This window comes from Ceratosolen solmsi, unplaced genomic scaffold (assembly GCF_000503995.2).
Source record: "Ceratosolen solmsi marchali unplaced genomic scaffold, CerSol_1.0 scaffold30, whole genome shotgun sequence".
Lineage (NCBI taxonomy): Eukaryota > Metazoa > Arthropoda > Insecta > Hymenoptera > Agaonidae > Ceratosolen > Ceratosolen solmsi.
The window spans coordinates 8925374-8948597 of NW_011948421.1; the positions used below are offsets into that span (position 1 = coordinate 8925374).

General features: G+C 23.0%; 5 protein-coding genes across 14 annotated transcripts in view; 4 read left to right on the forward strand and 1 right to left on the reverse strand.

The window, feature by feature from the left end:
- Window positions 1-983: 983 nt before the first annotated feature.
- On the forward strand, window positions 984-1436 carry LOC105361726 (probable palmitoyltransferase ZDHHC24; the record flags this gene model as incomplete). The annotated part of the gene is made up of 1 exon (XM_011498978.1): window positions 984-1436. A coding segment is annotated over exon 1 (453 nt), but the record flags the coding sequence as incomplete, so codon positions are not given.
- On the forward strand, window positions 1198-5258 carry APP-BP1 (Nedd8-activating enzyme E1 regulatory subunit APP-BP1). 9 transcript variants are annotated; one of them, XM_011498817.1, is made up of 9 exons: window positions 1198-1275; window positions 2474-2553; window positions 2681-2845; window positions 3042-3224; window positions 3410-3905; window positions 4059-4192; window positions 4268-4470; window positions 4662-4798; window positions 5005-5258. In XM_011498817.1, the coding sequence occupies exons 2-9, from the start codon at window positions 2486-2488 to the stop codon at window positions 5233-5235; spliced, it is 1617 nt and encodes a 538-aa protein (XP_011497119.1). In that variant the 5' UTR covers window positions 1198-1275; window positions 2474-2485; the 3' UTR covers window positions 5236-5258. The 9 variants fall into 9 exon arrangements, with proteins under 9 accessions (XP_011497119.1, XP_011497126.1, XP_011497127.1 ...); XM_011498824.1 differs by having other exon boundaries at window positions 3410-3866; XM_011498825.1 differs by having other exon boundaries at window positions 3410-3818.
- Window positions 5259-5373: 115 nt separating this feature from the next.
- Window positions 5374-6230, reverse strand: SmD1 (small ribonucleoprotein particle protein SmD1). Its single transcript, XM_011498827.1, has 4 exons — window positions 6130-6230; window positions 5971-6047; window positions 5659-5856; window positions 5374-5584 (listed from the first exon to the last, which is right to left on the reverse strand). Exons 1-4 carry the CDS (start codon window positions 6141-6143, stop codon window positions 5502-5504), a joined length of 372 nt encoding a protein of 123 aa, XP_011497129.1. The 5' UTR covers window positions 6144-6230; the 3' UTR covers window positions 5374-5501.
- A 2994-nt stretch (window positions 6231-9224) lies between these two features.
- Window positions 9225-23224, forward strand: part of Nca (neurocalcin homolog) — a 65528-nt gene continuing 51528 nt past the window's right edge. Inside the window, exon 1 of the mRNA XM_011498832.1 lies at window positions 9225-9266. The gene's annotated coding sequence lies outside the window, so the exon portion shown is untranslated. The remainder of the gene's footprint in view (window positions 9267-23224) is intronic.
- The window catches only part of LOC105361586 (neuronal calcium sensor 2), a 45350-nt gene continuing 33480 nt past the window's right edge, over window positions 11355-23224 (forward strand). For both annotated transcript variants that reach the window (XM_011498830.1, XM_011498831.1), the window contains exon 1: window positions 11355-11461. The gene's annotated coding sequence lies outside the window, so the exon portion shown is untranslated. The remainder of the gene's footprint in view (window positions 11462-23224) is intronic.

Consider the following 23224-nt stretch of genomic DNA (forward strand, 5'->3'; position numbering starts at 1 on the left):
ATTTAATAAAGTAAAGACTACAAGCACAAAAGACAGTATTGAATAATTATTAATTAATTAATAATTGCATTGCGCCTTCCACTTGCCAGCAAGCCACCACACACCATCATAAGGAGGCTTAAAGTCCGATCCCAGACACGTTATAGTGTACAGTTATAGAGAAAATTTTTATAAAATTTATTCTATTAATAGAATTTAAGCAAATTTTTCTTAATTATTAAAAATATATTAAATTTCTTTGAAATTAACAACAATAATTACTTAAACATTAATTTATGTTGCACGTAAAATGTTTTAAACGGTATGTGTACTTAATATACCTATAGAAAGATACTTGTAGTAAGCAATTTTTTATTTTAGATAATAAAAAAATTTGCTTGGTGAGATTTAGAAATAAAAGCAGTTATGTATTTTCACGTATATGACTGTCGACGCATATTATATTTTTATAATTTATGAATATATCTATGAATTCTAATTTTAACCTTCACTTTTCATAAGATTTTATTCTGCATACAAAAGACTTTGGTGATATCTTAAAGTTTTTACAAAAATTATTTTAATTAATATTTGTAACTATAGTATTTTTATATAATTTCTGAATCGTTTTAGTAATTTTTATTTTTATAAATTTATGGAAAATATGAAATATTTTCATAAATTCAAAAATAATTAAAATAATTTACCGCTATTATTAGTATTTAATTAGAAACTTTGTAAATACTATTTATAACTAGTACTCATTTGTAAAAGCCAATAAGCCTTGGAGTCAATGAAAGCCAATGAACGTTTTCTATTTTAATATGTAGAAAAATGAAATACAGACTATTAAAATGCTTTTGCAGTGTGAAAGTTTTTTTAACTAACTCTTTTTATTTTGTAGGCAAATCTATTTATTACAATATAAATACAAAAATTTATTTATATTATTTAATTAAATAATAATGAAATAATAAATTTATAATTTGAATACAAATTATATAATGTTAACTCAAAGGTGTATTCTACCACATACTGCAAGTGACATATTTTCTGTAACATTTTTACTAATAATTGTACCTTTAATATATTGGTTTGAACTTTGGATTGTTCTGCCAGAGCTTTATGAATATGGAACATCTCCACATATATTTCATTGTTGCCTTGGAAGCTTTATCATGCTGAATGTAGTTGGTAACTTTACATATACTGTATTATGTGATACAAGCATACGCCAAGTTCTAATACCAACCAACAAAGGAGATATCAAAGAAGGCTGGAGATTTTGTAGAATTTGTGAGTTAATAGGGCCACCTCGTTCTTGGCATTGCGATATTTGTAATATTTGTATAGTGAAAAGAGATCATCATTGTATTTTTACTGCATGTTGTGTGGGTCATTGTAATCAGCGATATTTTTTAATGTTTATTTTCTACTTATTTATATCTACTTTATATTCATTTATACATAGTAACTATTTTATTTGGAGTAAAATTAAATTTGATTTTCCTATTACCATTATAAAAATCATTTTTCCAGTGGCCATATTTATATTTGGATATGATGATAATATAGAACAATTTTATTTGACGTTATATATTATCACTGTAATAGGGATGCTTTTTACTGGTATATTATGCCTTTACCATTTTTATCTGGTTTTTGTAGGATGTACATCTAATGAAAGAAATAAAAAGAATTATATATATAGCTTAGGTTGGAAACAAAATATTAAAGAAGTATTTGGAGACAAATGGTTTTTAACATGGTTACTTCCTTATATCCCATCTAAATTACCACAAAATGGAGTGTTTTGGCAAACATCTAACAAATTTAAGTAATAGTTCAAGCTATAATTGTATGATAAATATGTAGGAGTGATTTTTCAAATATAAGGAAAAATGTGTATAATTGCCTTATAAGATTTATTGTTTTATATTGGTAAAATTTTATTCCTACAGTTTAAATTTAAAACATTCCAATATCAAGTTTTAAAATCATATTTTAAGATTCAGTCAAAAAATTGATTATATTTGAAAGATTAAAATTTAATAGAGGAAAATGGCAATTCAATAGTATTCAAAATTATTTATATTTAGAATAAATGTACAAGAATATAAATTATTACATTGTATAATAATTAAGAAATAAAATACGCTATGTAGTATTCTATTGATCTAAAGTTTGTTGGTTATTTTTTTTCATTTTATATTATAATTTCTGCTATAATATTAGATTTGTATTTGATTGTAAAATAATATCAGAATAATAAAAAAATGTTAAATCTGGTATTTCATTTTATTTTTTTTCTTAATGCGAAAAAAATATTGAAATTATTTTTCTTAACCAATAACAAAATTTGATTTGAATATACTCAGGTTGAGTTAGAATTACTTCGATTATCAATAACATCTTAATTTAAATTAATATATTTTTTATTAATAATATAAATAATAAATTTTTATTGATTTTTAATATACTTTTGCAAAAGTAGTTATAAGAATTCATGGCTTCACCAATTCCAAAATCTCCTGAGCAGTCTGAAAAGAATCGAAAATATGATAGACAGTTAAGGTAATGTTAATTCATTTAATAGTATAATAATGCTAATGAAAAGAATTTAATTTCTTTTACAATTTATTCATTTTTATTATTGATAATTTTTGCATGAGTCCTTTTTTTAATTAAATATAATTCTTAGGTTATGGAATGATCATGGTCAGGCTTTGCTTGAAGGAGCACACATTTGTTTAATTAATGCTAACGCCCTTGGTACAGAAATTTTAAAATCTCTTGTGCTACCCGGAATTGGTGCGTTTACTATCATTGATGGAAATAAAGTTACAGAAGAGGATATTGGTTCTAAGTAAAAATAATTATAACATGCTATATATATTTTAAACATAAAAAAAATTATTTTACATTTATACGTGGACAACTATTTGAATATATTTTTATTATTGTTAAATATCATACTTATTTCAGTTTTCACGAATAATTTTAACACTTAAAAAATAATAATAACTTTAAAACTGTAATAAAAATTAAATGTAAAATATTAGCTTTTTCTTAGATGCTGATAGTGTAGGAAAATCACGTGCACATGTATCAACCCAATTTCTTTTGGAGTTAAATCCTGATGTTAGGGGGGATTATATTGATGAAGGACCAGAACAAATATTAAATAATAGTCCAGACTTTTTTAATAATTTTAATGTAGTTATTGCTTGTGCAATTTTGGAAAAGTAGGTTACTAAATGAAATTTACCTTTTTTAAAATAAGTTTAATTTATGGCAAAACAATATATTTTAAAATTATACACTTGATTTTATCACATATAATAATCTTTTATTTTCTGTTAAGAATAAAGTATTATATAATTTATTTTGTTATATTAATATAATTGTTAATAAATTATATTTGATTTAGGTCACTGATTATTCTAGCAAAAAAGTTATGGGAACTTGATATTCCATTGATTGTATGTAAAACAATAGGATTTGTTGGATATATAAGAGTTCAAGTAAAAGAACATACTATTATAGAAATGCATCCAGATAATGAAATACCTGATTTAAGACTCAATAAACCGTTTGAGTTGTTAAAAACTTACTTTGATTCAATAGATTTAAATAATTTTGATATAAGAGATCACTCTCATACACCTTATGTTATAATTTTATATAAATATTTACAACAATGGTTAATAAATTACCAGGATATACCAAGAACAAAAATTGAAAAAGAACAGTTCAAACAAATGATAATAGATGGTGTAAGAAAAGATGAAAATGGTATTCCAGTAGATGAAGAAAATTTTAAAGAAGCTATTAAAGCAGTTAACATTTGTATTTCACATACATCTGTATCTAATTCTTTAAAAGAAGTATTAAATGATAATAGTTGTATAAATCTTAACTCTAAAGTAATAATTTTGTATTACTTTTTATATATTTATATATTTTTTTAACAACTTTTAAAAATTGTTGACATATTATTTAACAAACTCTTTTATAATATAAACTATATATGATTTTAATTGTAGCTAAAATATAAAAAATAATATAAAAAATTTCAGAGTAGTTCCTTTTGGATTATTGCCAAAGCTATTAAAGATTTTATGGAAAATGAAGGCGATGGACTATTACCTTTAAAAGGTGCATTACCAGATATGATAGCTGATACAGAGAAATTTATTTCCTTACAACAAGTGTATTTTTTATTTTTTATTTTACATTTTGATTAACATTGTCTTATAAATATAACAATATATTTATTAAATTTAAGGTATCATAAACAAGCAAATACTGATATTGAAGCAGTTTGGAAAAGAACTCTTCAATTATTAAGACAACTTGGCAAACCATCAGATTCAATATCTGAAAAAGATGTAAAATTATTTTGTAGGCATGCATCTGAACTTTGTATACAACGTGGGTCATCACTTGCCAATGAATATGATGCAAAATTAATAAATACTAATGAAATAGGTAAAACAAAAATTTATAAATATAAATGGTATTTAAAGTATTAAGTACATTATTAAGTGATACTTGATATAAATGTTTAATTCTATTGTTAAATATACTTTTGGCTGATGAATGTAACAAATGTTTTTCTAGTAGTTTATGATTAATATTTATATTGTATAAATATTAATAATTTTTTACAATCTTTGCAGCACAAAGTTTAGAAAACCCCGAAAGTTTAATGGTTTATTATGTAGTATTGAGAGGAGTTGAAAAGTTTCAAGCCGAATATAATGCTTATCCTGGTGAATTTGATGATCATGTAGAACCAGATATTGTAAAACTTAAGGTATAAATAAGGGTTATTGTAATTTAAAATTAAGTTTATACATAAATATAACTTTTTAATAAGTATAACAATAGATTTTTGTGAAATATGATTATTCTTAATTAGTATATCAGTTTTAAAATTATATTATAGTAGAATATTTATTGTTAAAAATGTATTCAAAGGAATGAGCATCTATATCAATCATTGATTATTTTGAATTATAGGCTTGCATATCCAAGTTATTAGGGGAATGGGGTTGTGCACCACTAGCAAAAGACGACTATGTACATGAATTTTGTAGATTTGGAGGAGCTGAACTACATTCTGTTTCTGCAATGATAGGAGGTCTTGTTGCTCAAGAAACTGTAAAATTTATAACACATCAATACAAACCCATTAATAATACTTTTATATATGATGCTGTTACTTGTAGTGGGTCTACTTTTATATTTTAGAAAATAATAAACAATTTTATTATTTTAATCATGTTATTATTAAAGTATATAATATAATTTTATCAATTGTACATTCACATATTTTTCATGAAAAATATAATTAAAAACTATTACTTATATTTATAATTTGATACATGTAAATGTTTTAAATGTAATATTTTATAGTAAAATGTATATTTTATTTGAGATATTTAAGGTGAAAAGTTATTGTATCAACATATGACAGAATTTGAATAGTCATTAGTTTTTGGAATTAAGTAAGTTTGTTATCGCCTGCCTCTGCCTCTTCCTCTACCACCTCTGCCACCTCTCGCACCTCGTCCTCCACGACCCCTGCCCCTTGCAGCTCCTAAAAAAAAATATCTTTAAATATATTCAAAAAGTAATTTTGAATGAATACATATGAATTTAATAATAATTAACCTCTAGCTGCTTCCTTCTTTTTAGCTTTAGCTTTAGGTGTATCATCAATTAATAATGTTTCAAGAGGTAAAGAATCAGGTAAAATATAATATCTAATATTATTTCCTCTTAAACTAAGTGTGTCTAATTGCACTGGATCTCTATTTTTTATTGTCATTTTTACTGTTTTTAAATGTGTATTCATTGCTACATCAACACCTAAAATAAAATATAAGAAAAACATTTATGTAATATTAATAATTTAAAAGTTATATTGAATAGATTTAAAAAATTTTAAAATAAAATATAAATATAACAGAAGGTATTATTTACCAGTAATAGTTCCATGTACTTGAGTTCCATTTTTGAGTTCTATTGTAACGGTTTCATGGCTTAATTTCATTAAAAATCTGGAACATTCAGATAAAAAAATTAAATGCTTGATAGTTCATTAAAATTATAACTGATATATGTACATTACATATTTATTACCTAACCAGTTTCATGATCGAAATTTATATAGGTGCTAATATTATATTGAATATAACACCTAATATCATATGTATATAACCACATATAATCTAAGCGATGTAGACTGGTCCCAATGAACGTAAACACTGACTCATTTGTCGCATGCGCAAGAGGTCGCAGCTTATTAATTATTCATTTGGAAGTATTATAAATTCCAACATTTTTAGATATAGTTATAATGAAAATTTTAATAATTATAAATTATAACTAAGCAATACGTAAAACATTATCATTATATATATTTTTTAATGTTCGTAAATTGAATGCAATATAATATGTATGATTAATGTATTTATATTTGAATACAATATATTAATTAAAATATAAATCCAAACGTTAAACATAAACAAGAAGTAGATTACTATATAGATGTACAATGAATTTCATTATTATAAATGTAAAATAAAATATTTCATAAACAAAGAATTATTTATATTATTAACATTTAAAAGCATAGTCTGCAGAGTTTAATATTAATAAATTTAATATTACACACGCTAAAGACTGCCAATAAGCTTTAAGCTCTATTGCGCATGAAAAAACTACTTAACAAAATCACCGTATATTAAATTGAAATTAGACTCAAAAACTGAAATTTTTGTATTGCACCGATTAATATTTCAATCAGTTATCGTAAATTAATTATTTTATCGATTATTATTGTTTAATTTATAATTTCAGAAATTATATACTATTAATATACAAGACTTTTCTGCAAGAATCAACATCTTTACGAATATTGCCCTCTTAACATTAAAAAAATACTACAAAATTTTCAAAAATAAATAGTTAAATTTAACTTTAAAAAGGTTTTCACTGAAATACCGAATTGTTTAGTTTTTTCAATAATTTATTAACTTAAAATTAATTCCTTAATTTGAAGATTTGTTATCTTGGTAAGTATATAGTGTATTGAATGTATAAATACAACTTAATTTTATGTAAAAGCACTTATTCAAATCAAAGACTTATTTATTTTATCACAAGTATTAAATGATACATCTAAAAATAAAAATGGATTATAATGTATTGAAAAATGGTAATGTTATCAATATAAAAATGAGATGATAACATGAAATTATATACATTATTAAAATTTTATTAAACAATATTTATATTATTTCAATTTGTTTAAAATATAATTAAGGTATTTATTGAAAATTTTAAATATATTATATTACACATAGAATTATAACTATCTTTTAATGGTATAAATTTTATGAAAATTTATTAAAATCTAACCACTTATAATATTTAAAAAAATATTAGTGTAAATATCATATGTAAATATCATTTTAGTAGTCTATAATGAAATATAATTGGATATGTTACTTATTTAAAAGTTTAACTAATTAATTTTTATAAATTTATTTTTATTAAATTAATTCCAAATATTAAAAAATATAAATAATAAAATAAAAGGAATTATACTGAAATGCAAATGCACTATTTCATTTAAGATAAATTAAAGATCAAAGATATATATTTAATTTAAGAGATAAATAAAAAATATATAAAGTTAATTTTTTATTTCAATTTCTAATAAGATACATTCCATATTGCATTCTGACAAGTACAATTATTATCATACTGCTTACTATACATTATGGAATCGATTAATGTATTACAAAACATAAATAAATAATAATAAAACAAAAAATTTTTAGAGTAAAAAACAAAAATGGTATAAATTGTTGTGTACAAAATTTCATAATTACATAATATTCCGTAAACATTTTAAATAATAAAAATTATATTAATATTTCTAGTATATGGTATTCTTTAATAAAACAAATGTCACATATATGTATATATTGTTTATTAAATTCTTTTAAAATAATAGAAATAACTTTTTATTGAGGACAACGTTTTATAAGAATTATTAAGTGAACTAGGTCGAGAAAGTTTTTAATCTAAAATTGTAATAGATTTGACATAATGAATTTTAGATAAATGGTAATGTAATTAAATAGAAGTTTATCTTTAATTTTACCGAATAATATATTAGCGATCTATTTTTTATTCTTTTTTATATTTATAGCTGATATTTATGCATAAAATTTATTACATTATTTTTATAATTTAAATTGTACAATAACATTTTCGTTTAAATTGATCTTATTTTGCTTGATAGATAATTAATTATGAACACACTATATTCTAGTGCATGCTAACTGATTATGTAATTGATATACAGACTATTTAAATTAATAATTTGTACTTGCTTAGTCAATATATTTTATAATATTATATAATAAATCAATTTATATACTTATACATTAACACGCGCATATTAGACGAATTGAACTGTCGAGTGGCCTTAAATTAAATGCATAACCAATAACTAATAACAATATATTTATTATGAAGGTATGAAGTTCTCATTGTAGTACGTTCAAAAAATTGCTCGGTTACTGTCGATGCTGCTGCTCTCTATTCTCATTATTTCTTTGCTTAATGCTAAGCCTGACTAATTTAAATTCCCTATCCGTTCCTTATCGTAACCAATCTTGCTAAAAGTGAATGCATTCTGCACTAATTACATAATGTTGTACTACGTACAAAGTTTGTAATGTGTATTATATGAAATTATAATGCGTGTTTTATAGTTATTTGAAAATACGCGCCCATAAGCTGATTTTAGCCACGTTCGGGTCCATGCTTGGCAGTGTATATGCGTTGTTTAGAATAGAGCTGGATACAAGAGAAAGAAGAAAATGTATTGAGTAGTATGCGCGCGCGAGCTTAGAGAGGTTATAGTTTTGTGTACTTCTGGTGTTTATATATTGTTGCTGTTCTTATTCTTTTAGTTCTACTGTTATTTACAAAACTCAAAATTTTTAACTGGCGCGCATTAAAAAGATATACATTGATAGAAAGGTAATAGAAAGCAAAGGCAAATAGAAAAATCGACAAAAGAAAGCAATCGATTACCGCGTGTATAGTAATATCAGTTTGTCGTTTCAGGCACGAACGCATGAATATGCATTATTGCCAATTAAACCAGTTAAACTGATCGTTTTGTTTTCTCTTACCTTTACCCTGCATTCTATTGTATAAATCCACTGGATAAAAAGAGCGAGTGTCGAAAAAGAGTGGTATATATCTACATAAAAAAATATATAAATATATATATGTGTGTGTGTATACTCGAGTATATATATATATATATATATATATATATGCGCATGCATATGCATATGCATATATATATACATATGCATATGGATATCATACATGAGCGACGCGTGCGCGCGAGTATAAATTAGTGTAACTAGATGTGTTTACCCCAATTCATTATCAGATTGAAGTAGGTATTTTTTTTACTTTTTCTGATTTGTACTTATCTTTTTTGTATCAGTTACTAATGGTATTACGAATCTATTACAGTGTACATAATTCATTTTTTGCTTAAGAAAAGCACATTTCGAGGTTTATTTTCCTTTTATCCTCCAAATTTAATATTCCTTATTCCGGAAGTATGCATACAAAAATATTTTTATACGGTGCCTGTTCCAAGGTGTGATTTTCTTTTCTTTTCTTCATTTTCTAATTATATTACGATCAGCTACATTTAGATTATATCTGTTTTTCATTAATATAATTATATTTAAAAAATTAAATTTTTTTCTCATTAATTAATTCATAATTTTGATATTTGGAAATTGCATTTTTGAGACATTAAATATTTTATAAATATTTTAATTTAATTTCAATTTAATATCATCAAAAAACAAAATCATTTAGGTTGATATTAATTATTATATATATATATATGCTATAGTCTGTCATAAATTTGTGCATTATTTTAAATAGTCCTATGTGATTTTATTTCTTAATATATAAAGTATAATTATATATTTATTAGATATTATTTTATATATCTTTTTGTTTTTTTACTAAAAATCGATTATTTATTTAAGTTGTTATAAAATATTTTTACTTATATCAATATTTGAAATCAAAATTTTCAAATGAAAAATTAAAAACATTAAATACTTTTTATATTTTACAGTTATGTTAAAAAGTAGATAAATGATTTATTTTATATTTTTAATATAATACAATAATTATAACTAAAATAAATAATTAATAATAATATATGACTATTAACATGGAAGAAGATAAAGAATTATTACATATTATATATCAATAGATGAAAAGAAAATAAAGATATCAAAAGAAAACCGCATAGGAGTTAGTGTGAATATTAACAAATATTTCAACGTTTTTATCTATGGTATGAAAATTAATGAAAATGTACAAAAGAATGTCTGTTATACATGTGTGTCTGAGTAAGTTATAGATTATTTTTGTCTATATGATAATAAAATGTAAAAATAGTTGCAAAACATGAAAGAAATTTTTTTATACTTATAAATGTAAAATTGTAACAGAAGATTATACATAAAAAATAAATAGTAAAACGTAGTATTTATAGTATATAAATGCCTAGTACATGCAAAAATCAATAATATACATAAGCATAATCAACTTTCATTTGTTACTAAATAGTTTGCCAATTGGTATACTAATTATAATTATTTATGATAATGTTAATTATTTATGATCATTGTTCGTTTCATTGTTTCTGTTATCGAAACGTTTAATAAACGATAATGGAACTTCGCAAAATGTATTAAGTTTATTTTTATGTACTGTATAAAATATGTATTAAATTTTTCGTCAAAAATATTTGAAAATATTTATGCGTTCACAATGAACGTAATTTTTATTGCATAGTATAACAGTAAGTGACACTTCATAAATTTAAAGCATTTTTTTTATTCAAGAATTAACATTTTTAAAATTGATTTAATACGCATATATTGATGCAAAATCCAGAGAATTTGGAATGTAGAGAGAGAGAGAGAAGTATGTAAAAACGTGTATAAAAACGTACAATTTTTTTTATAATTTGACGAACTTTGTAATTTGCAATTTAAAGATTAATTTAATATAAAAATAAAAAAATATAAAAACAAGAGCAGTAATTAAATATTAAAATATAAATTTTTTTATATAATCGTAGAAACAAAATGCATTATAATTTGATACATTATTGATGTATATGTGCGTGTGCTTCCGTAGTAAACAACAAATACCCATTAATCCAAGTAAAAGATTATATATATATATATATATATATGTGTGGAGTGAGTGAGAGAGAGAGAGAGAGAGACGAAATGATATGAGATGAAATAAGATTTTATCGGAGTATGCATTCATCGTTGGAGCGAAGAAAAAATTATGGAAGCAGTGAAGTACACGCGCGCATAATAGCGTCTAACTGGTAAGTTACTTTTACGATCTTACGTAAATAATTTTTCCTGTTTTACGTCTTCGTGTATCTGCTAGGATATCTGAAACAATTCTTCTTTTATGTTAACTATATATGAAAACAGTGAACGAGAAGATGAAGATGAAATCGAGACCTAATAAAAAACAAAAGTATTAAATGTTTTTTAACGTGTTCCAATAAAATCAAATTTAGTTATATATTATAAAGATAAAGAGAAATATATCATCAATATATATATGTATAATACTATTTCGACCATTTAAATACTTTGCTTGATCTTTTAATATAAACATAATGTGGTGAGTTAATATATATATTAAATGATTTACTTTTTAAATAAATTCAGGTTAATTAGCTGTAATAATTTATTTTGAATTAAATGATCTGTATTTCATGACATTTTTAACGAAAGTGTTAAGAAACTACTTTTTCAAATGTATTAAATTTTGAAAACATTTTAAGATTTCTTCATAATTTAATATTTATATAAATATTAATACATTTTAATTTTCAAAATGTACCATTGTTTTTAAATAAAAAAGAAACTCTTCAGTTTGCTTAATGGTAGTGTTTGTTTTGTGAGTAGATTTCAACATTGTTTCATGGAATAATTGGTTGGAATATGAAAATGGAATTGAAGTGTAATTGGTTTTTGAGTATATATAATTTTCCTAAAAGCCCAATTTTTAACAAACAAATTCAAATTCAATTTCATTGAATATAATGTGTATTCTGAGATCATAACTGAATCTGTAAAAGAATGAAAATTATCCACTTGTGACGTAAAAGAAATTAGTCATTAATTATAGATTAACCACATTTGCATGCCCAGAAATGGAAAATCAAATGAATATGCTAAGCGATTTAAATTTATTGTTAATCGTGTATATTGCTTTTTATACCTTTATTAATAATTTGATAAGATTATCAAAACGATTTTAAGAACTACAGAATATTTGTATAGATGTTTCTATATTATAAAACCTATGGATAGAATGAACTCAGCTAAAAAAATTCTGATTCAATTAATTATTTTAAACAAAATAGTAATGGAACATAAATATCGGAATACCTTAACTAAGTCTTCCAATGATAAGATGTAATTGGTTACAGTTAATGACATGCTTTTTCGTTTTCACAATAGCTCATTAAGTGTCATTAAAAATTATAGATAATAAAAATTGCTGAATTCAAGTACTAAAGAATTTCGAAATATAACAACATAGTTGTTTGTATTATCTTGGCCATACAGAAAAACTAAAAGATAAATACAAATTTTTAATAAAATAAAAACTAGCTGTAATTTTTATAAGTATATGCAAAAATGAAGTGCATATGTAATAAATTCACAGTATGTACGAACAAAATTAAAGAATATTTTTTGTTTTCTGATTACGCATTATTCTTATTCTAGAAATATTTTCTAGAATAAATATTTTCATGTTGAAAAATTGAAATTTTAAGAATTGAATATGTATAATTATTAGTTATATACAATGACTTCGATGCTAAAACAGAATTTGAAAATCATATTTTGCTATCTTTTAACCAATAGGTAAGATAATTATTTTTATGCTTTAGTTACCCATAGATGCACATCAATAACTTAACTTCAAAAAATTTTTTAAATATTTTTGAGCCAATATATAGAATTTTTTTGCAATTCTTAAATTTCTATCAATTTTAATAATTTTGTATCAAAGATGTATCTATGTTTTTTCGTCGAAATATATTGAAATTCATATTCTTTAATTGTTTGGATTATCTTACTATTATAATTAATGATTTAATGCAAATTTATTAAAATTTTTCTTGCACGAATTAATCCATAATATTTTAAATATATTAAAACATAAGTTCTGCATTGTTTTTCAGAATGAAAATTTAATTTTATAATACACGGACACACTCACACACACATACACACACACACACACACACACACACACATATATACACATATCATAATATACAAATATTAAGAAATTGTAATAACATTTCTTAGTTTCTTTGAAGATGTATTTCAAAAATTGAAATGAATACGACGAATAATTTATTGTTTCATATGATTATTTATTTATACATAATTAACATGATTTTTAATACATATATCATGAAATATACATTATCTAAATATATTGTGTGCTAAATATGATATTTTTCATTATGAAAAGATCAGTCTTTCTATAAAATAAATACCAGTAAGATTTAGTTTTGTTATTACTGAATTATGTTGTATAGTCACTTGATATATTGTGAGTAGTAGCTACTTGATGAATATAGCTTTTAGTATTAGATGAAGGTACGTGATCTGTAGTGAGAAAATATAGTATTTGATTAAAAGATTAAGGCCATATTTATATTTATAATTAATTTTTTGAATTGTATCATATCCTTATTTGTTAAAAAATAAGTACCCAAAATCGATAATATATTCTTTACAATAATTACAGCAAATTTATATTCAAGTTTATAAATTATTTTTATTTGATAATGTCATCAAATTACCGCCTTAAATAGACAGTCTTTAAGCTGTTTATGAATTAAACTATTTTTTATTAAAAAAATATGAAAGTCACAAATGCTTTATCTCGCTTGTAGGTAGTAAATACTAGATCAATACAATTTAATTGCAATTTAAAGATTTTATTGTAGCTCAATCTGTTGATTACTGACAGAAATATTTAAAAAAGGTTGCTCAAATAATATTTTGTTTCTAATTTAAATATTTAAGCAATATTATTGTAACCTATTAATCTTATAATTTAACGTAATATTGCTAAATATTAGTAAAAATTGCTAAATAGTAATAAAAATGGGAAATATTTTTATAAATTTTGTTAAAATTTTTTTGCGGTTCGATAAAGACGCAGTTTAAGATAATAATTAGCTATTAAAAAATTTAAGCAGATTGATGCATATCAAATTGAATTATTAGCACCCGTAGCAATAAAAGTAGAAAAAGAAAAATCTAAAATATAGAAAATTCCGATAAATACTGCTATTTCTTTTTATTTATAATAACAATTTTCGTTATCTAATTAGAAAATAGTTAATAAATATTCCATTAATTTTAATTTTTATAGCTACAATAAATTAGATTATTAGTCGTATCTAATTTTAAAAAGTGGAGAGAGTATTTATTATTTTTTTACTTTTAAAATATACTTTTAATATATCGAAAAACATATATATAGGCATTCTTTATTTATATACAACTGCTGTTCAATATATTATTAATTATCATAATATAAATATTATTACTACAATATTCAATAGTTAATTAGATTGGAATATTCGATTAACAATCCTAATCATTAATTTTTTTGTTTAAACAATGAAAATTATGTATAATTCAATTCAAATATATTATTTATGATATTATTACTCGTTTAGTTTTAATATTTTAATTTTTTATAATTTAGGTTTTATATTTTTATTATATTTTAAAATAAAACTATTGCTAAATAATTATTTTTTTATTATGAGTCATTTAATTTTTTTTTATGTAACTGTTATTTGTACAGGTTCAAGTTTATAAATTTTTAATAAATTCTATTTTGCTCAATTCAAAATATAATTTAATCGAAGATTATTTTAATCTTATATTATAGGATAAGTGAAAATTTTAATATTATTAAATTACTGTTGTTCGAGATTGGAGCAACTTCGAAGAATTTAAAAGTTGGGAAAAGTACAAGCTCTCGGACACTCATGTTTGTGAACATGATTCTGCTAATTCGTAAATTGTCTACGCCTTAATTTCAAATGCTCTACAATATTTCCGCATAGCAACGTTGATGAAAAATTTCGAACCTTCCAAGACAGTGTCCTTCTGTACTTCTCGAATATTCTGGAGCTCAATTTTTTGATATCAACATTTTCGGCTTAGCAACACGTCCAAGCGCTGTTGCCAGCGTCGTAAGCTGCTACGCGAATATTTAAGAGCAGCTCGCTACGCACCGGGCTCACTGTGCTTTCACCATCTACTCAGTCATCAGTTATTGCTCACAGTATTTCTCAATCACTTAGGTATCAGCTCACACAACTACTAAATCAGCAGCATACCTGGCAATCAGCCTAAAATGTACGCGTACATAATTCTGCCAGAATCTGCAATAACAGGTTAGTAATTCAACGGTGAAGCCATAAGCATTATAATCACTTAAGTGCGCCAAGCCAAGCAGTCATTCATTACGCAGTGTTGGTAGTTCATAAGGTGCCACCATACAATTATTTGTCCATACTAGTCATCCACACTCAAACTAAGTTTCATACAGTCTGCCAAGAAAGTGACGCAGTACGCTCTCTCGGTACAGTCATTACAGAGAACGTTCGTTCATTTCTTTAAATCAAGGACAGGTGGCGCAGTACTCTCTCTCAGTGAATTCATTGCAGAGAACGTTCGTTCACCTCTCTAGTCCGCGTAAACTACAATTATCAAGGGCAGACTGCTGCTCTACAAATAGTCGACTATAAAACTCATAATACCAAGTCCTTCCGCGCTCGAAGGTATATCATTTATTGTTATTGCGTATAACTAGCTTACTAATACTCCCATACTCCCTTTTGAGTATGGTCGATTCTACATGATAACTACCACAGAAACATTAACGTGCTCCCCTTTTGAGTATGGTTAATTATCCCTGTTAAACACTGCTAACTGCCATTACCATATTCCCATGCTCATCAAATGAGCATGGTCGACTGCTCTTGCTGATCCTTACAATGTCAGCATAGAATCCAATAATCAACATCCATTGCTAATCCCTATAACATCAACGACATCGCCACCATTACGAAGAAGCAACCTCAACATTGCAATAGAATAATTCCCTCTCTCACTAGAAGTAATCATAGAACTGCAATATTGTAATACTTAATGAACCAGAATAAACGATATCTTAAATCAAAGTTACACACTATACATATTTTCAGCCCTTCCACATGTATCCTTTCCTAAGCATCGCTAAGGCGAGAGACTAATAAACTGAATTTGGCAGTTCGAGCCACAAAACTTTTACTTGCGAACAACTGTATTTGGAAGTTAAATAAATCGATTTTACTTAATGGTTTCAAATGATTTTAGATTTATTGTTTGATATTTCCAAATTAGTTGGAAATTTTAGCCGTTTATGACATAATGTATAGTGACCTGTTATTATTTTTGGATTTCATAATGTCTAGGATTACGTTTCTTATATACATATTTTTATTATTACTTTAAATTAATGAGTATAAAAATCAAATATTTCAAATACTTTTTCTTTTAAAACTATCACTCTAAAAAATTATAGAAACTTTTTCATTAGTATAAATAATATAAAATTAGAATTTACGTTAATTTATAACAAATTTTATACAGCTTCTACATTTAACAGAATTGGGGATGCTTGCATTTCAAAACATTCCAACAACCTAACGTTTGCACCTTTACTAATTATCTAGAATATTATCACAATATTCGAAACATATTTTGAATAGTAAACTCATAACTTCTACTTAAAATATACATAGAAAAAAATTTTTAAATATCGATTACGTTTTATGAGATAAATTATAAATGTGTAATTTGATAACCGATGAAGCCGATGAAGTTCAATAATATGTTTGATACCGATTAGAAGAGTCTAAAGTTTGAATTAAAATTATAATTAAAAATATTTTTAAAAAGAATCCTTAATTCCTTAATCATTAAAAAACGGATTGTTTTTTAAATAAAATTTTCATTACAAACTAAAATGTTAATGTAATTGGATCGACAACTTATTTATAAATATTTAGCTAAATATATCATTTATACTAGTATATTAAAATATTCCTTTTCTAAATTTTAATAAATTAAAAATTAAGTAATTCCATTGAAATTGTGCGTAAAAGATAATAAATTTAAAAAGAATTTTTTATAAATTTAGGACAAAATTCAATGGATTTGTATTGCATTGAATATGATTATATTTATACACTACTTATACATATGCGCGAGCGCGCGCGCACACACACACACACACACACATTAACACACATACACACACATATTTATCAACATTGGATGGAATTTAGAAAAATTACAGTTTTTTGGATTGCTAAATTAATAAAATTCGTTAGTCTTATCTCATTGCTCATCATTCAAATAGTTTAATAATATAAACTATAAATACAAATATAAATACTTGAATAGTATAATTTTACAAACAGTTGAAGTATATATTCGTCGTCGAATTTTATAATTTGTTACATATATTCTGAATCAGATTATAAATTTAAATGTAAAATGGAATTGTATATAATCACTTAGTAATTACTTATTGTCAAATTTTCTCTTGTCAGCGGTATGCTTATGTATTATTATTTTTCCGTAAATTATAATGTAATATAAAATATAAAATTTAATGTAATATAATGTAATATAATACAAAATATTATATAAATAATATAATATAATATAAAATATTATAATTTATTAATATAAATTATCTGTTAATTGAAACTCAATTTCAAAATTTTCAATTTATTAAATTCGAAAATTTTATTGTAAAATTTCTTAAAACTGCAATTTAATCTTGATATTTAATCAGTATTTGTTGTAGTTCTTTAATTTTTGCAATTGTATATGAATGAAATTTAAAAAAAACTGAATTAGATCTTTAACGTTAACATGGGTTCAGGTGAATTTTCAATTTATCAATAGAATTAAATTCAATTTAAAACGTAAATTGGACGCGTATTAGATTCGTTTATGTAATTACGATATCATTTATATTGTTTCGAAATATTTTGACTGATTTTTTTCCAAATGTTTGATTTTTGTTTAATAAATAAAAGTTTGTTTATTAATATCACTTCTGAGAGGAAAATCATAACGTTATTTATAATTTGATATGAATAATTTGATGTGGATCAGCTCAAATCAAACGTTAAAATTTCTCTACTAATCGTCCGTATAAAACTGATATTGTCTTAATATTTTTATATAAATAACATAAAATTGGTATATAACTTTAGAGTTATAATATATATTCGAATTAATGTAAAGTACTAAATATAAAGTAATATTTTTTTATATGCTGGAAAACATTGTAAACTTATATGTATACTGTATATGGAGTACTTTGCAATTTTTTTATGTAATATAACGCCTTTTATGCTATTATAGAATTAATTCTCTTTAATTACAATAAATTATTGAAATTGCTTATCTAAATATAAAAAGATTGAATAGTCAAATTGATAAATTAGTTATATTTTTGAAAGGATATATTTGATGGAAAGTTAAAGAACAAATCTTAAATCGAACTACCTTGAATGAGAAATTTGAAATACTAAAAACATTCTTTCTCTTTCAGGAATCGTAGCATATTAAATACAACTTCTTCTATTAATCAGAAACGTGCGACTATTTTGGACAGCTCTGAAAATATAATCACATCTAATATTGCGACATTCGTAACAAGTATAGAAGAAACGGTGGAAGATCTTCATATTCATACTTATTATAAATAATATGGAAGGCCGTGAGAGAGTGATCCGAGGTGGCAATTTACTTCTCATTTATATAAGTTTTACTTAACTTATTATGTTGATAATCTAGTGAAACCGAAATTTCCTCGTTTCCTTATCTAACGAGCAGGAATATTAATGTAATCTCCTTTTTCTTCTAATCTCGAATTAACGATATTTTGAAATGAGCTTTCTATTGTTATTATATAGCATATCATTTTAACAGTGTAATACTATTATACTTTTATCAGATTCATTTTATTTATTTCTCACCTAAAATTTCTGTTGCGTTTATTAATTAAATTTTGTAACATAATTAATATTTGTTACAGAAAAAGATTGCTGAAACTCTTGCCTCATCAATTGATACAAGGGTAGATTAATATGTGTGAAATGTGGTATATTGATTTGTAAGATATCAAGTATATTTCTTTATTATTCATATTCAGTAATTAGTGTAAAAACTCAATCAATCTACATTATTATTATTTTGTTCAAATTAAAAATGTAATTATTTCGTCGGACTGGATTAAATTTACAATAAAATAATAAAATACAACTAATGATTGATTAAAAATTACACAGGCATGTCAAATCAGAATATATAACGATTACATGTTAATTAAACTTAATAAAAAATCAACTATTAATATGTTAAAATAAAATAATGACTTTAATAATTGAACAGGTAATTTCGTCCTAGTACGATGGTTTGACTTAATCCACTTAAATCCCATAAAATATACAATATAAATTAGAATGCTTGTATTTGTGGTAAATAATTCATTATAGTATTAAATTGTAGCTGGAGTCATATAATTAAAAACGATTTAATTTAAACGAACTTTATAACTTCATAAAATTAATGAATTTTCAGAATTCGTAAATAAACAATTTGATAGAATAGAAAAACATTACGGTTATATTGATCATTGCAATTTTAACGCATTATATGTTATTAAAGCAATTTATGTTATTAAAGAAAATCTTGCACACTAAAAATTTAAATTAAGAAAACAAATGTTGCTTGGAATATTATTCACAATTAATATTTCAAATAGTTTTTTTGTTAATGTTTCTGCAATGCAAAGTAAATCTATGTAGAAATAATGTTACTCATTTCTACAGTATTTAGGGAAAATAAAATTGCATGTTTTCTTATTATATATATAAAAGGTTTATTTTCTTAATTATAGTAAATTTTTTATTTTTATTTAGTTTGTGATTTAATATTCTGTAAGAAAACTTTTGCAACACAGGTCTTCATTGAATATAATTATGTTTTAGACAGTAAATATAAATAAATTTTCATTAATATATATTTAAAAATTGTTTAAATGAATTTGATTATTATTTTTTTATTATTATTTCTTAATATATGATACAAAATTAATTCTATTCTCCATATTACTCGAATAAAGTATTATTCAGAATTAAAAGATGAATTTTTTTTAATTTAAAAAAAATTTTTTTTTATTTTTTAATTGGCTTTTTGCTGAAGTATTTTTGTAGTAAATATGTATTTATGATTAAAATAATATTTTTAATCAATCCTTCAAATATTTATGATGTATTTAAATATCAGGATTTCAAACATTAATTCGTAATTTTCTGTATTGCTTCAGTAACTTTTAATATTGCAATTATTTTTTAATAAGCAATTACACCGTTAGACAATATTTGCATCTTATATATTTTACATTATACATTATGGCATTACATACATTATATATGAATGCATCTGAATATAATTTTATGAAAGATAACAGTTTATTTATAACAATTAATGAATAAGTGTTCAAAAATGTCGTTAGGCATTCGTAAGTATAAACTCTCAGGATAATCTTTGTATTTAAAATTATATATATATATATTAGTCATGATAAAATGTGTGTTATAATTTACGACAATTTCTAATTGTCAGAATTAATGTGTATTTTATATTGGACTTATATATAAATTTGTTTTTGATTTTATTGATAAATTAGATTGTTTCAACTATCTATCAAACCTAATTTTTTTTATTAATTTTAGTATTGACTTGATGTCTGTTTTTTAAATTAAACATTTTAACTAACTCTTTATGTTAAATATTTTGATGAAAATTTTATAATAGAAGGATAAGTTACAATATTATTTTGTCTATTTTCTTGACATGTTAGATATATAGGTGTAGTAATAAGAATACATATGGAAGTGAAATAGTAGAGATTAACGAATTAAAATTATATAGAAAGATAATAAGTAGAACTTGATATGGAGTATGTTCACGTATAAAAAAGTCATTAAAATTTACAAAGAAAACGAAAGGTATGACATTGAACAAAGAATTGCCGAATGGTTAGGCTAGGTGTGGACCAAGTTAACCCAGAAAATCGATACTACAATAACCTAGCCTTATGTGAAACGATATACATGACGGTGAAGAAAGTGTACTAAATTCCACGCATGTTGTACATTTTTCAACGATATTTTCATTTTGTAATTTTATTACATTTATTAAATATAAAAATATTGAACAAACAAAAAATATATAGGTTTATTGTTACATAAATACAAAAAAAACATATAAAATTTAGTACTATTTTTAGTTAGTATTTTGTAACTAATTTAGTACCGATTACGAGTATTTGTAATCTCTATAATATTTCTTATATTAAAATATCGAATAAATTGTCTATTAAACTGTCTATTTTTTCATTTATATTAATTTATTAATAAATAGATTATTTATAAAAGCATGTGAATTATTAAATTATTAAATAATTTTCAGAAGAATATATATTTTTTTTATTTATTCATTTTTTAATATATTATATAAAATATTTGTATATTTTAAAAAGTGAATAATTTTTTTTCATATATATATCTCAATTAAATAATAAGTAGGGTTCAGAAATTTAAAAACTTTAATATATCATTGAATTATAAATTATTATTGCTTCATGAAGCAATATAGAAAAATAAGGAATAATCGAGGATTATATTAAGTTAAAGCTATACCATTTTCATTCGTATAAATATGTAATTTTTAACTACTCTATAATCTATTACTTCATTTTTTCCACAAAGTACGACTATTTATTATCAGAGGTTTTTCGAGTCTGACATAAGACAGTAATTACAATAAAGTAGACAGCTGGTTGATATGAATAAAAGTACTGTAAAATATGTACAATTAATTACAACATGACTTTAAATCGTACGTATTAGAACTGATTATATTTAAAAAGTTTGGAAACTATTAAATAACATATCAGATTTATATAATTATTTTGCGGTAAATTTTGAAACCAGAAGTGTAATTCTAACTAAAATATTGTAAGAGTTAATTTTATTCATGGTTATTGGAAGCGTTAAAAAGTATAATTTAGAACAAATGTCTAGCGTACATTTTTAGTTTCCAAATAAATAAAATATTCGACAGAAACTATGAATATAATTTTTTATAAAACTGATTAGTGGCAAAAAAAAAATATTAATGATGAATCTCCAAAAACTAGACTAAAAATAGATGCTTATTTTTGACTACGATTTTCACTTTTATATGCTAAAATTTCGAATCATAATCTTATTCTTAATAATGTATATCAAATTGAAGATACGTATATTAATATGCAGAAAATGTTATTTATTTACATGGTATTAGAGGAAGTCAATAAACCAGTACCAAATTTCTTATATAAAAATATGTATTTTATCCAAATATTAATGAGGATATTTCAATAAATATATAAATGATATAAATAAATTTGAATAATATAATATAAACGTAATGTTGTAAAGCAAATGTACAAAAAATATTAATTCTACAAATATTTATTTAAACATAAAACTTATATAATAAATAAATTATAATTTTATTCTTAAAAAATTATGATTTAATTTAATGTACAGACCTGAATTATATTAAATAATTCTAATTTCATCTTTAATTTAAAATTATACTGTAAAGTTTTTTAAACTAACCATTAAAATTTTCAGGTTAACAATGAATTTAAAATATTTTAGGATTATATCAAAGTTTTTAAAAATATTATATGTTATGAAACTATTTATATTTTTATCTTTATAAATTCTTTCAAGATATATAATACGGTAAATGGTACCTTTTGAAGATCATGAAGTTATATTTAAATCACGTATATTTAAAGAAAATAATAAATGCAGACTATTTCATAGTACTTGAGGTGTACAGCATTATTTACTTAAATTTAGTGCACAATCATTATGTCGTCTTATAATTAGTAATTA

Coding starts and splice junctions, on each gene's coding strand:
- APP-BP1 (XM_011498817.1), top strand. CDS start 2,486: ATGGCTTCACCAATTCCAAAATCTCCTGAGCAGTCTGAAAAGAATCGA. Junction 3,225..3,409: donor GCTTGTGCAATTTTGGAAAA/GTAGGTTACTAA, acceptor TATTTGATTTAG/GTCACTGATTATTCTAGCAA. Junction 4,193..4,267: donor TTTATTTCCTTACAACAAGT/GTATTTTTTATT, acceptor ATTAAATTTAAG/GTATCATAAACAAGCAAATA.
- SmD1 (XM_011498827.1), bottom strand. Junction 5,857..5,970: donor AGTACATGGAACTATTACTG/GTAAATAATACC, acceptor ATTTTATTTTAG/GTGTTGATGTAGCAATGAAT. Junction 5,585..5,658: donor AAAGAAGGAAGCAGCTAGAG/GTTAATTATTAT, acceptor ATTTTTTTTTAG/GAGCTGCAAGGGGCAGGGGT.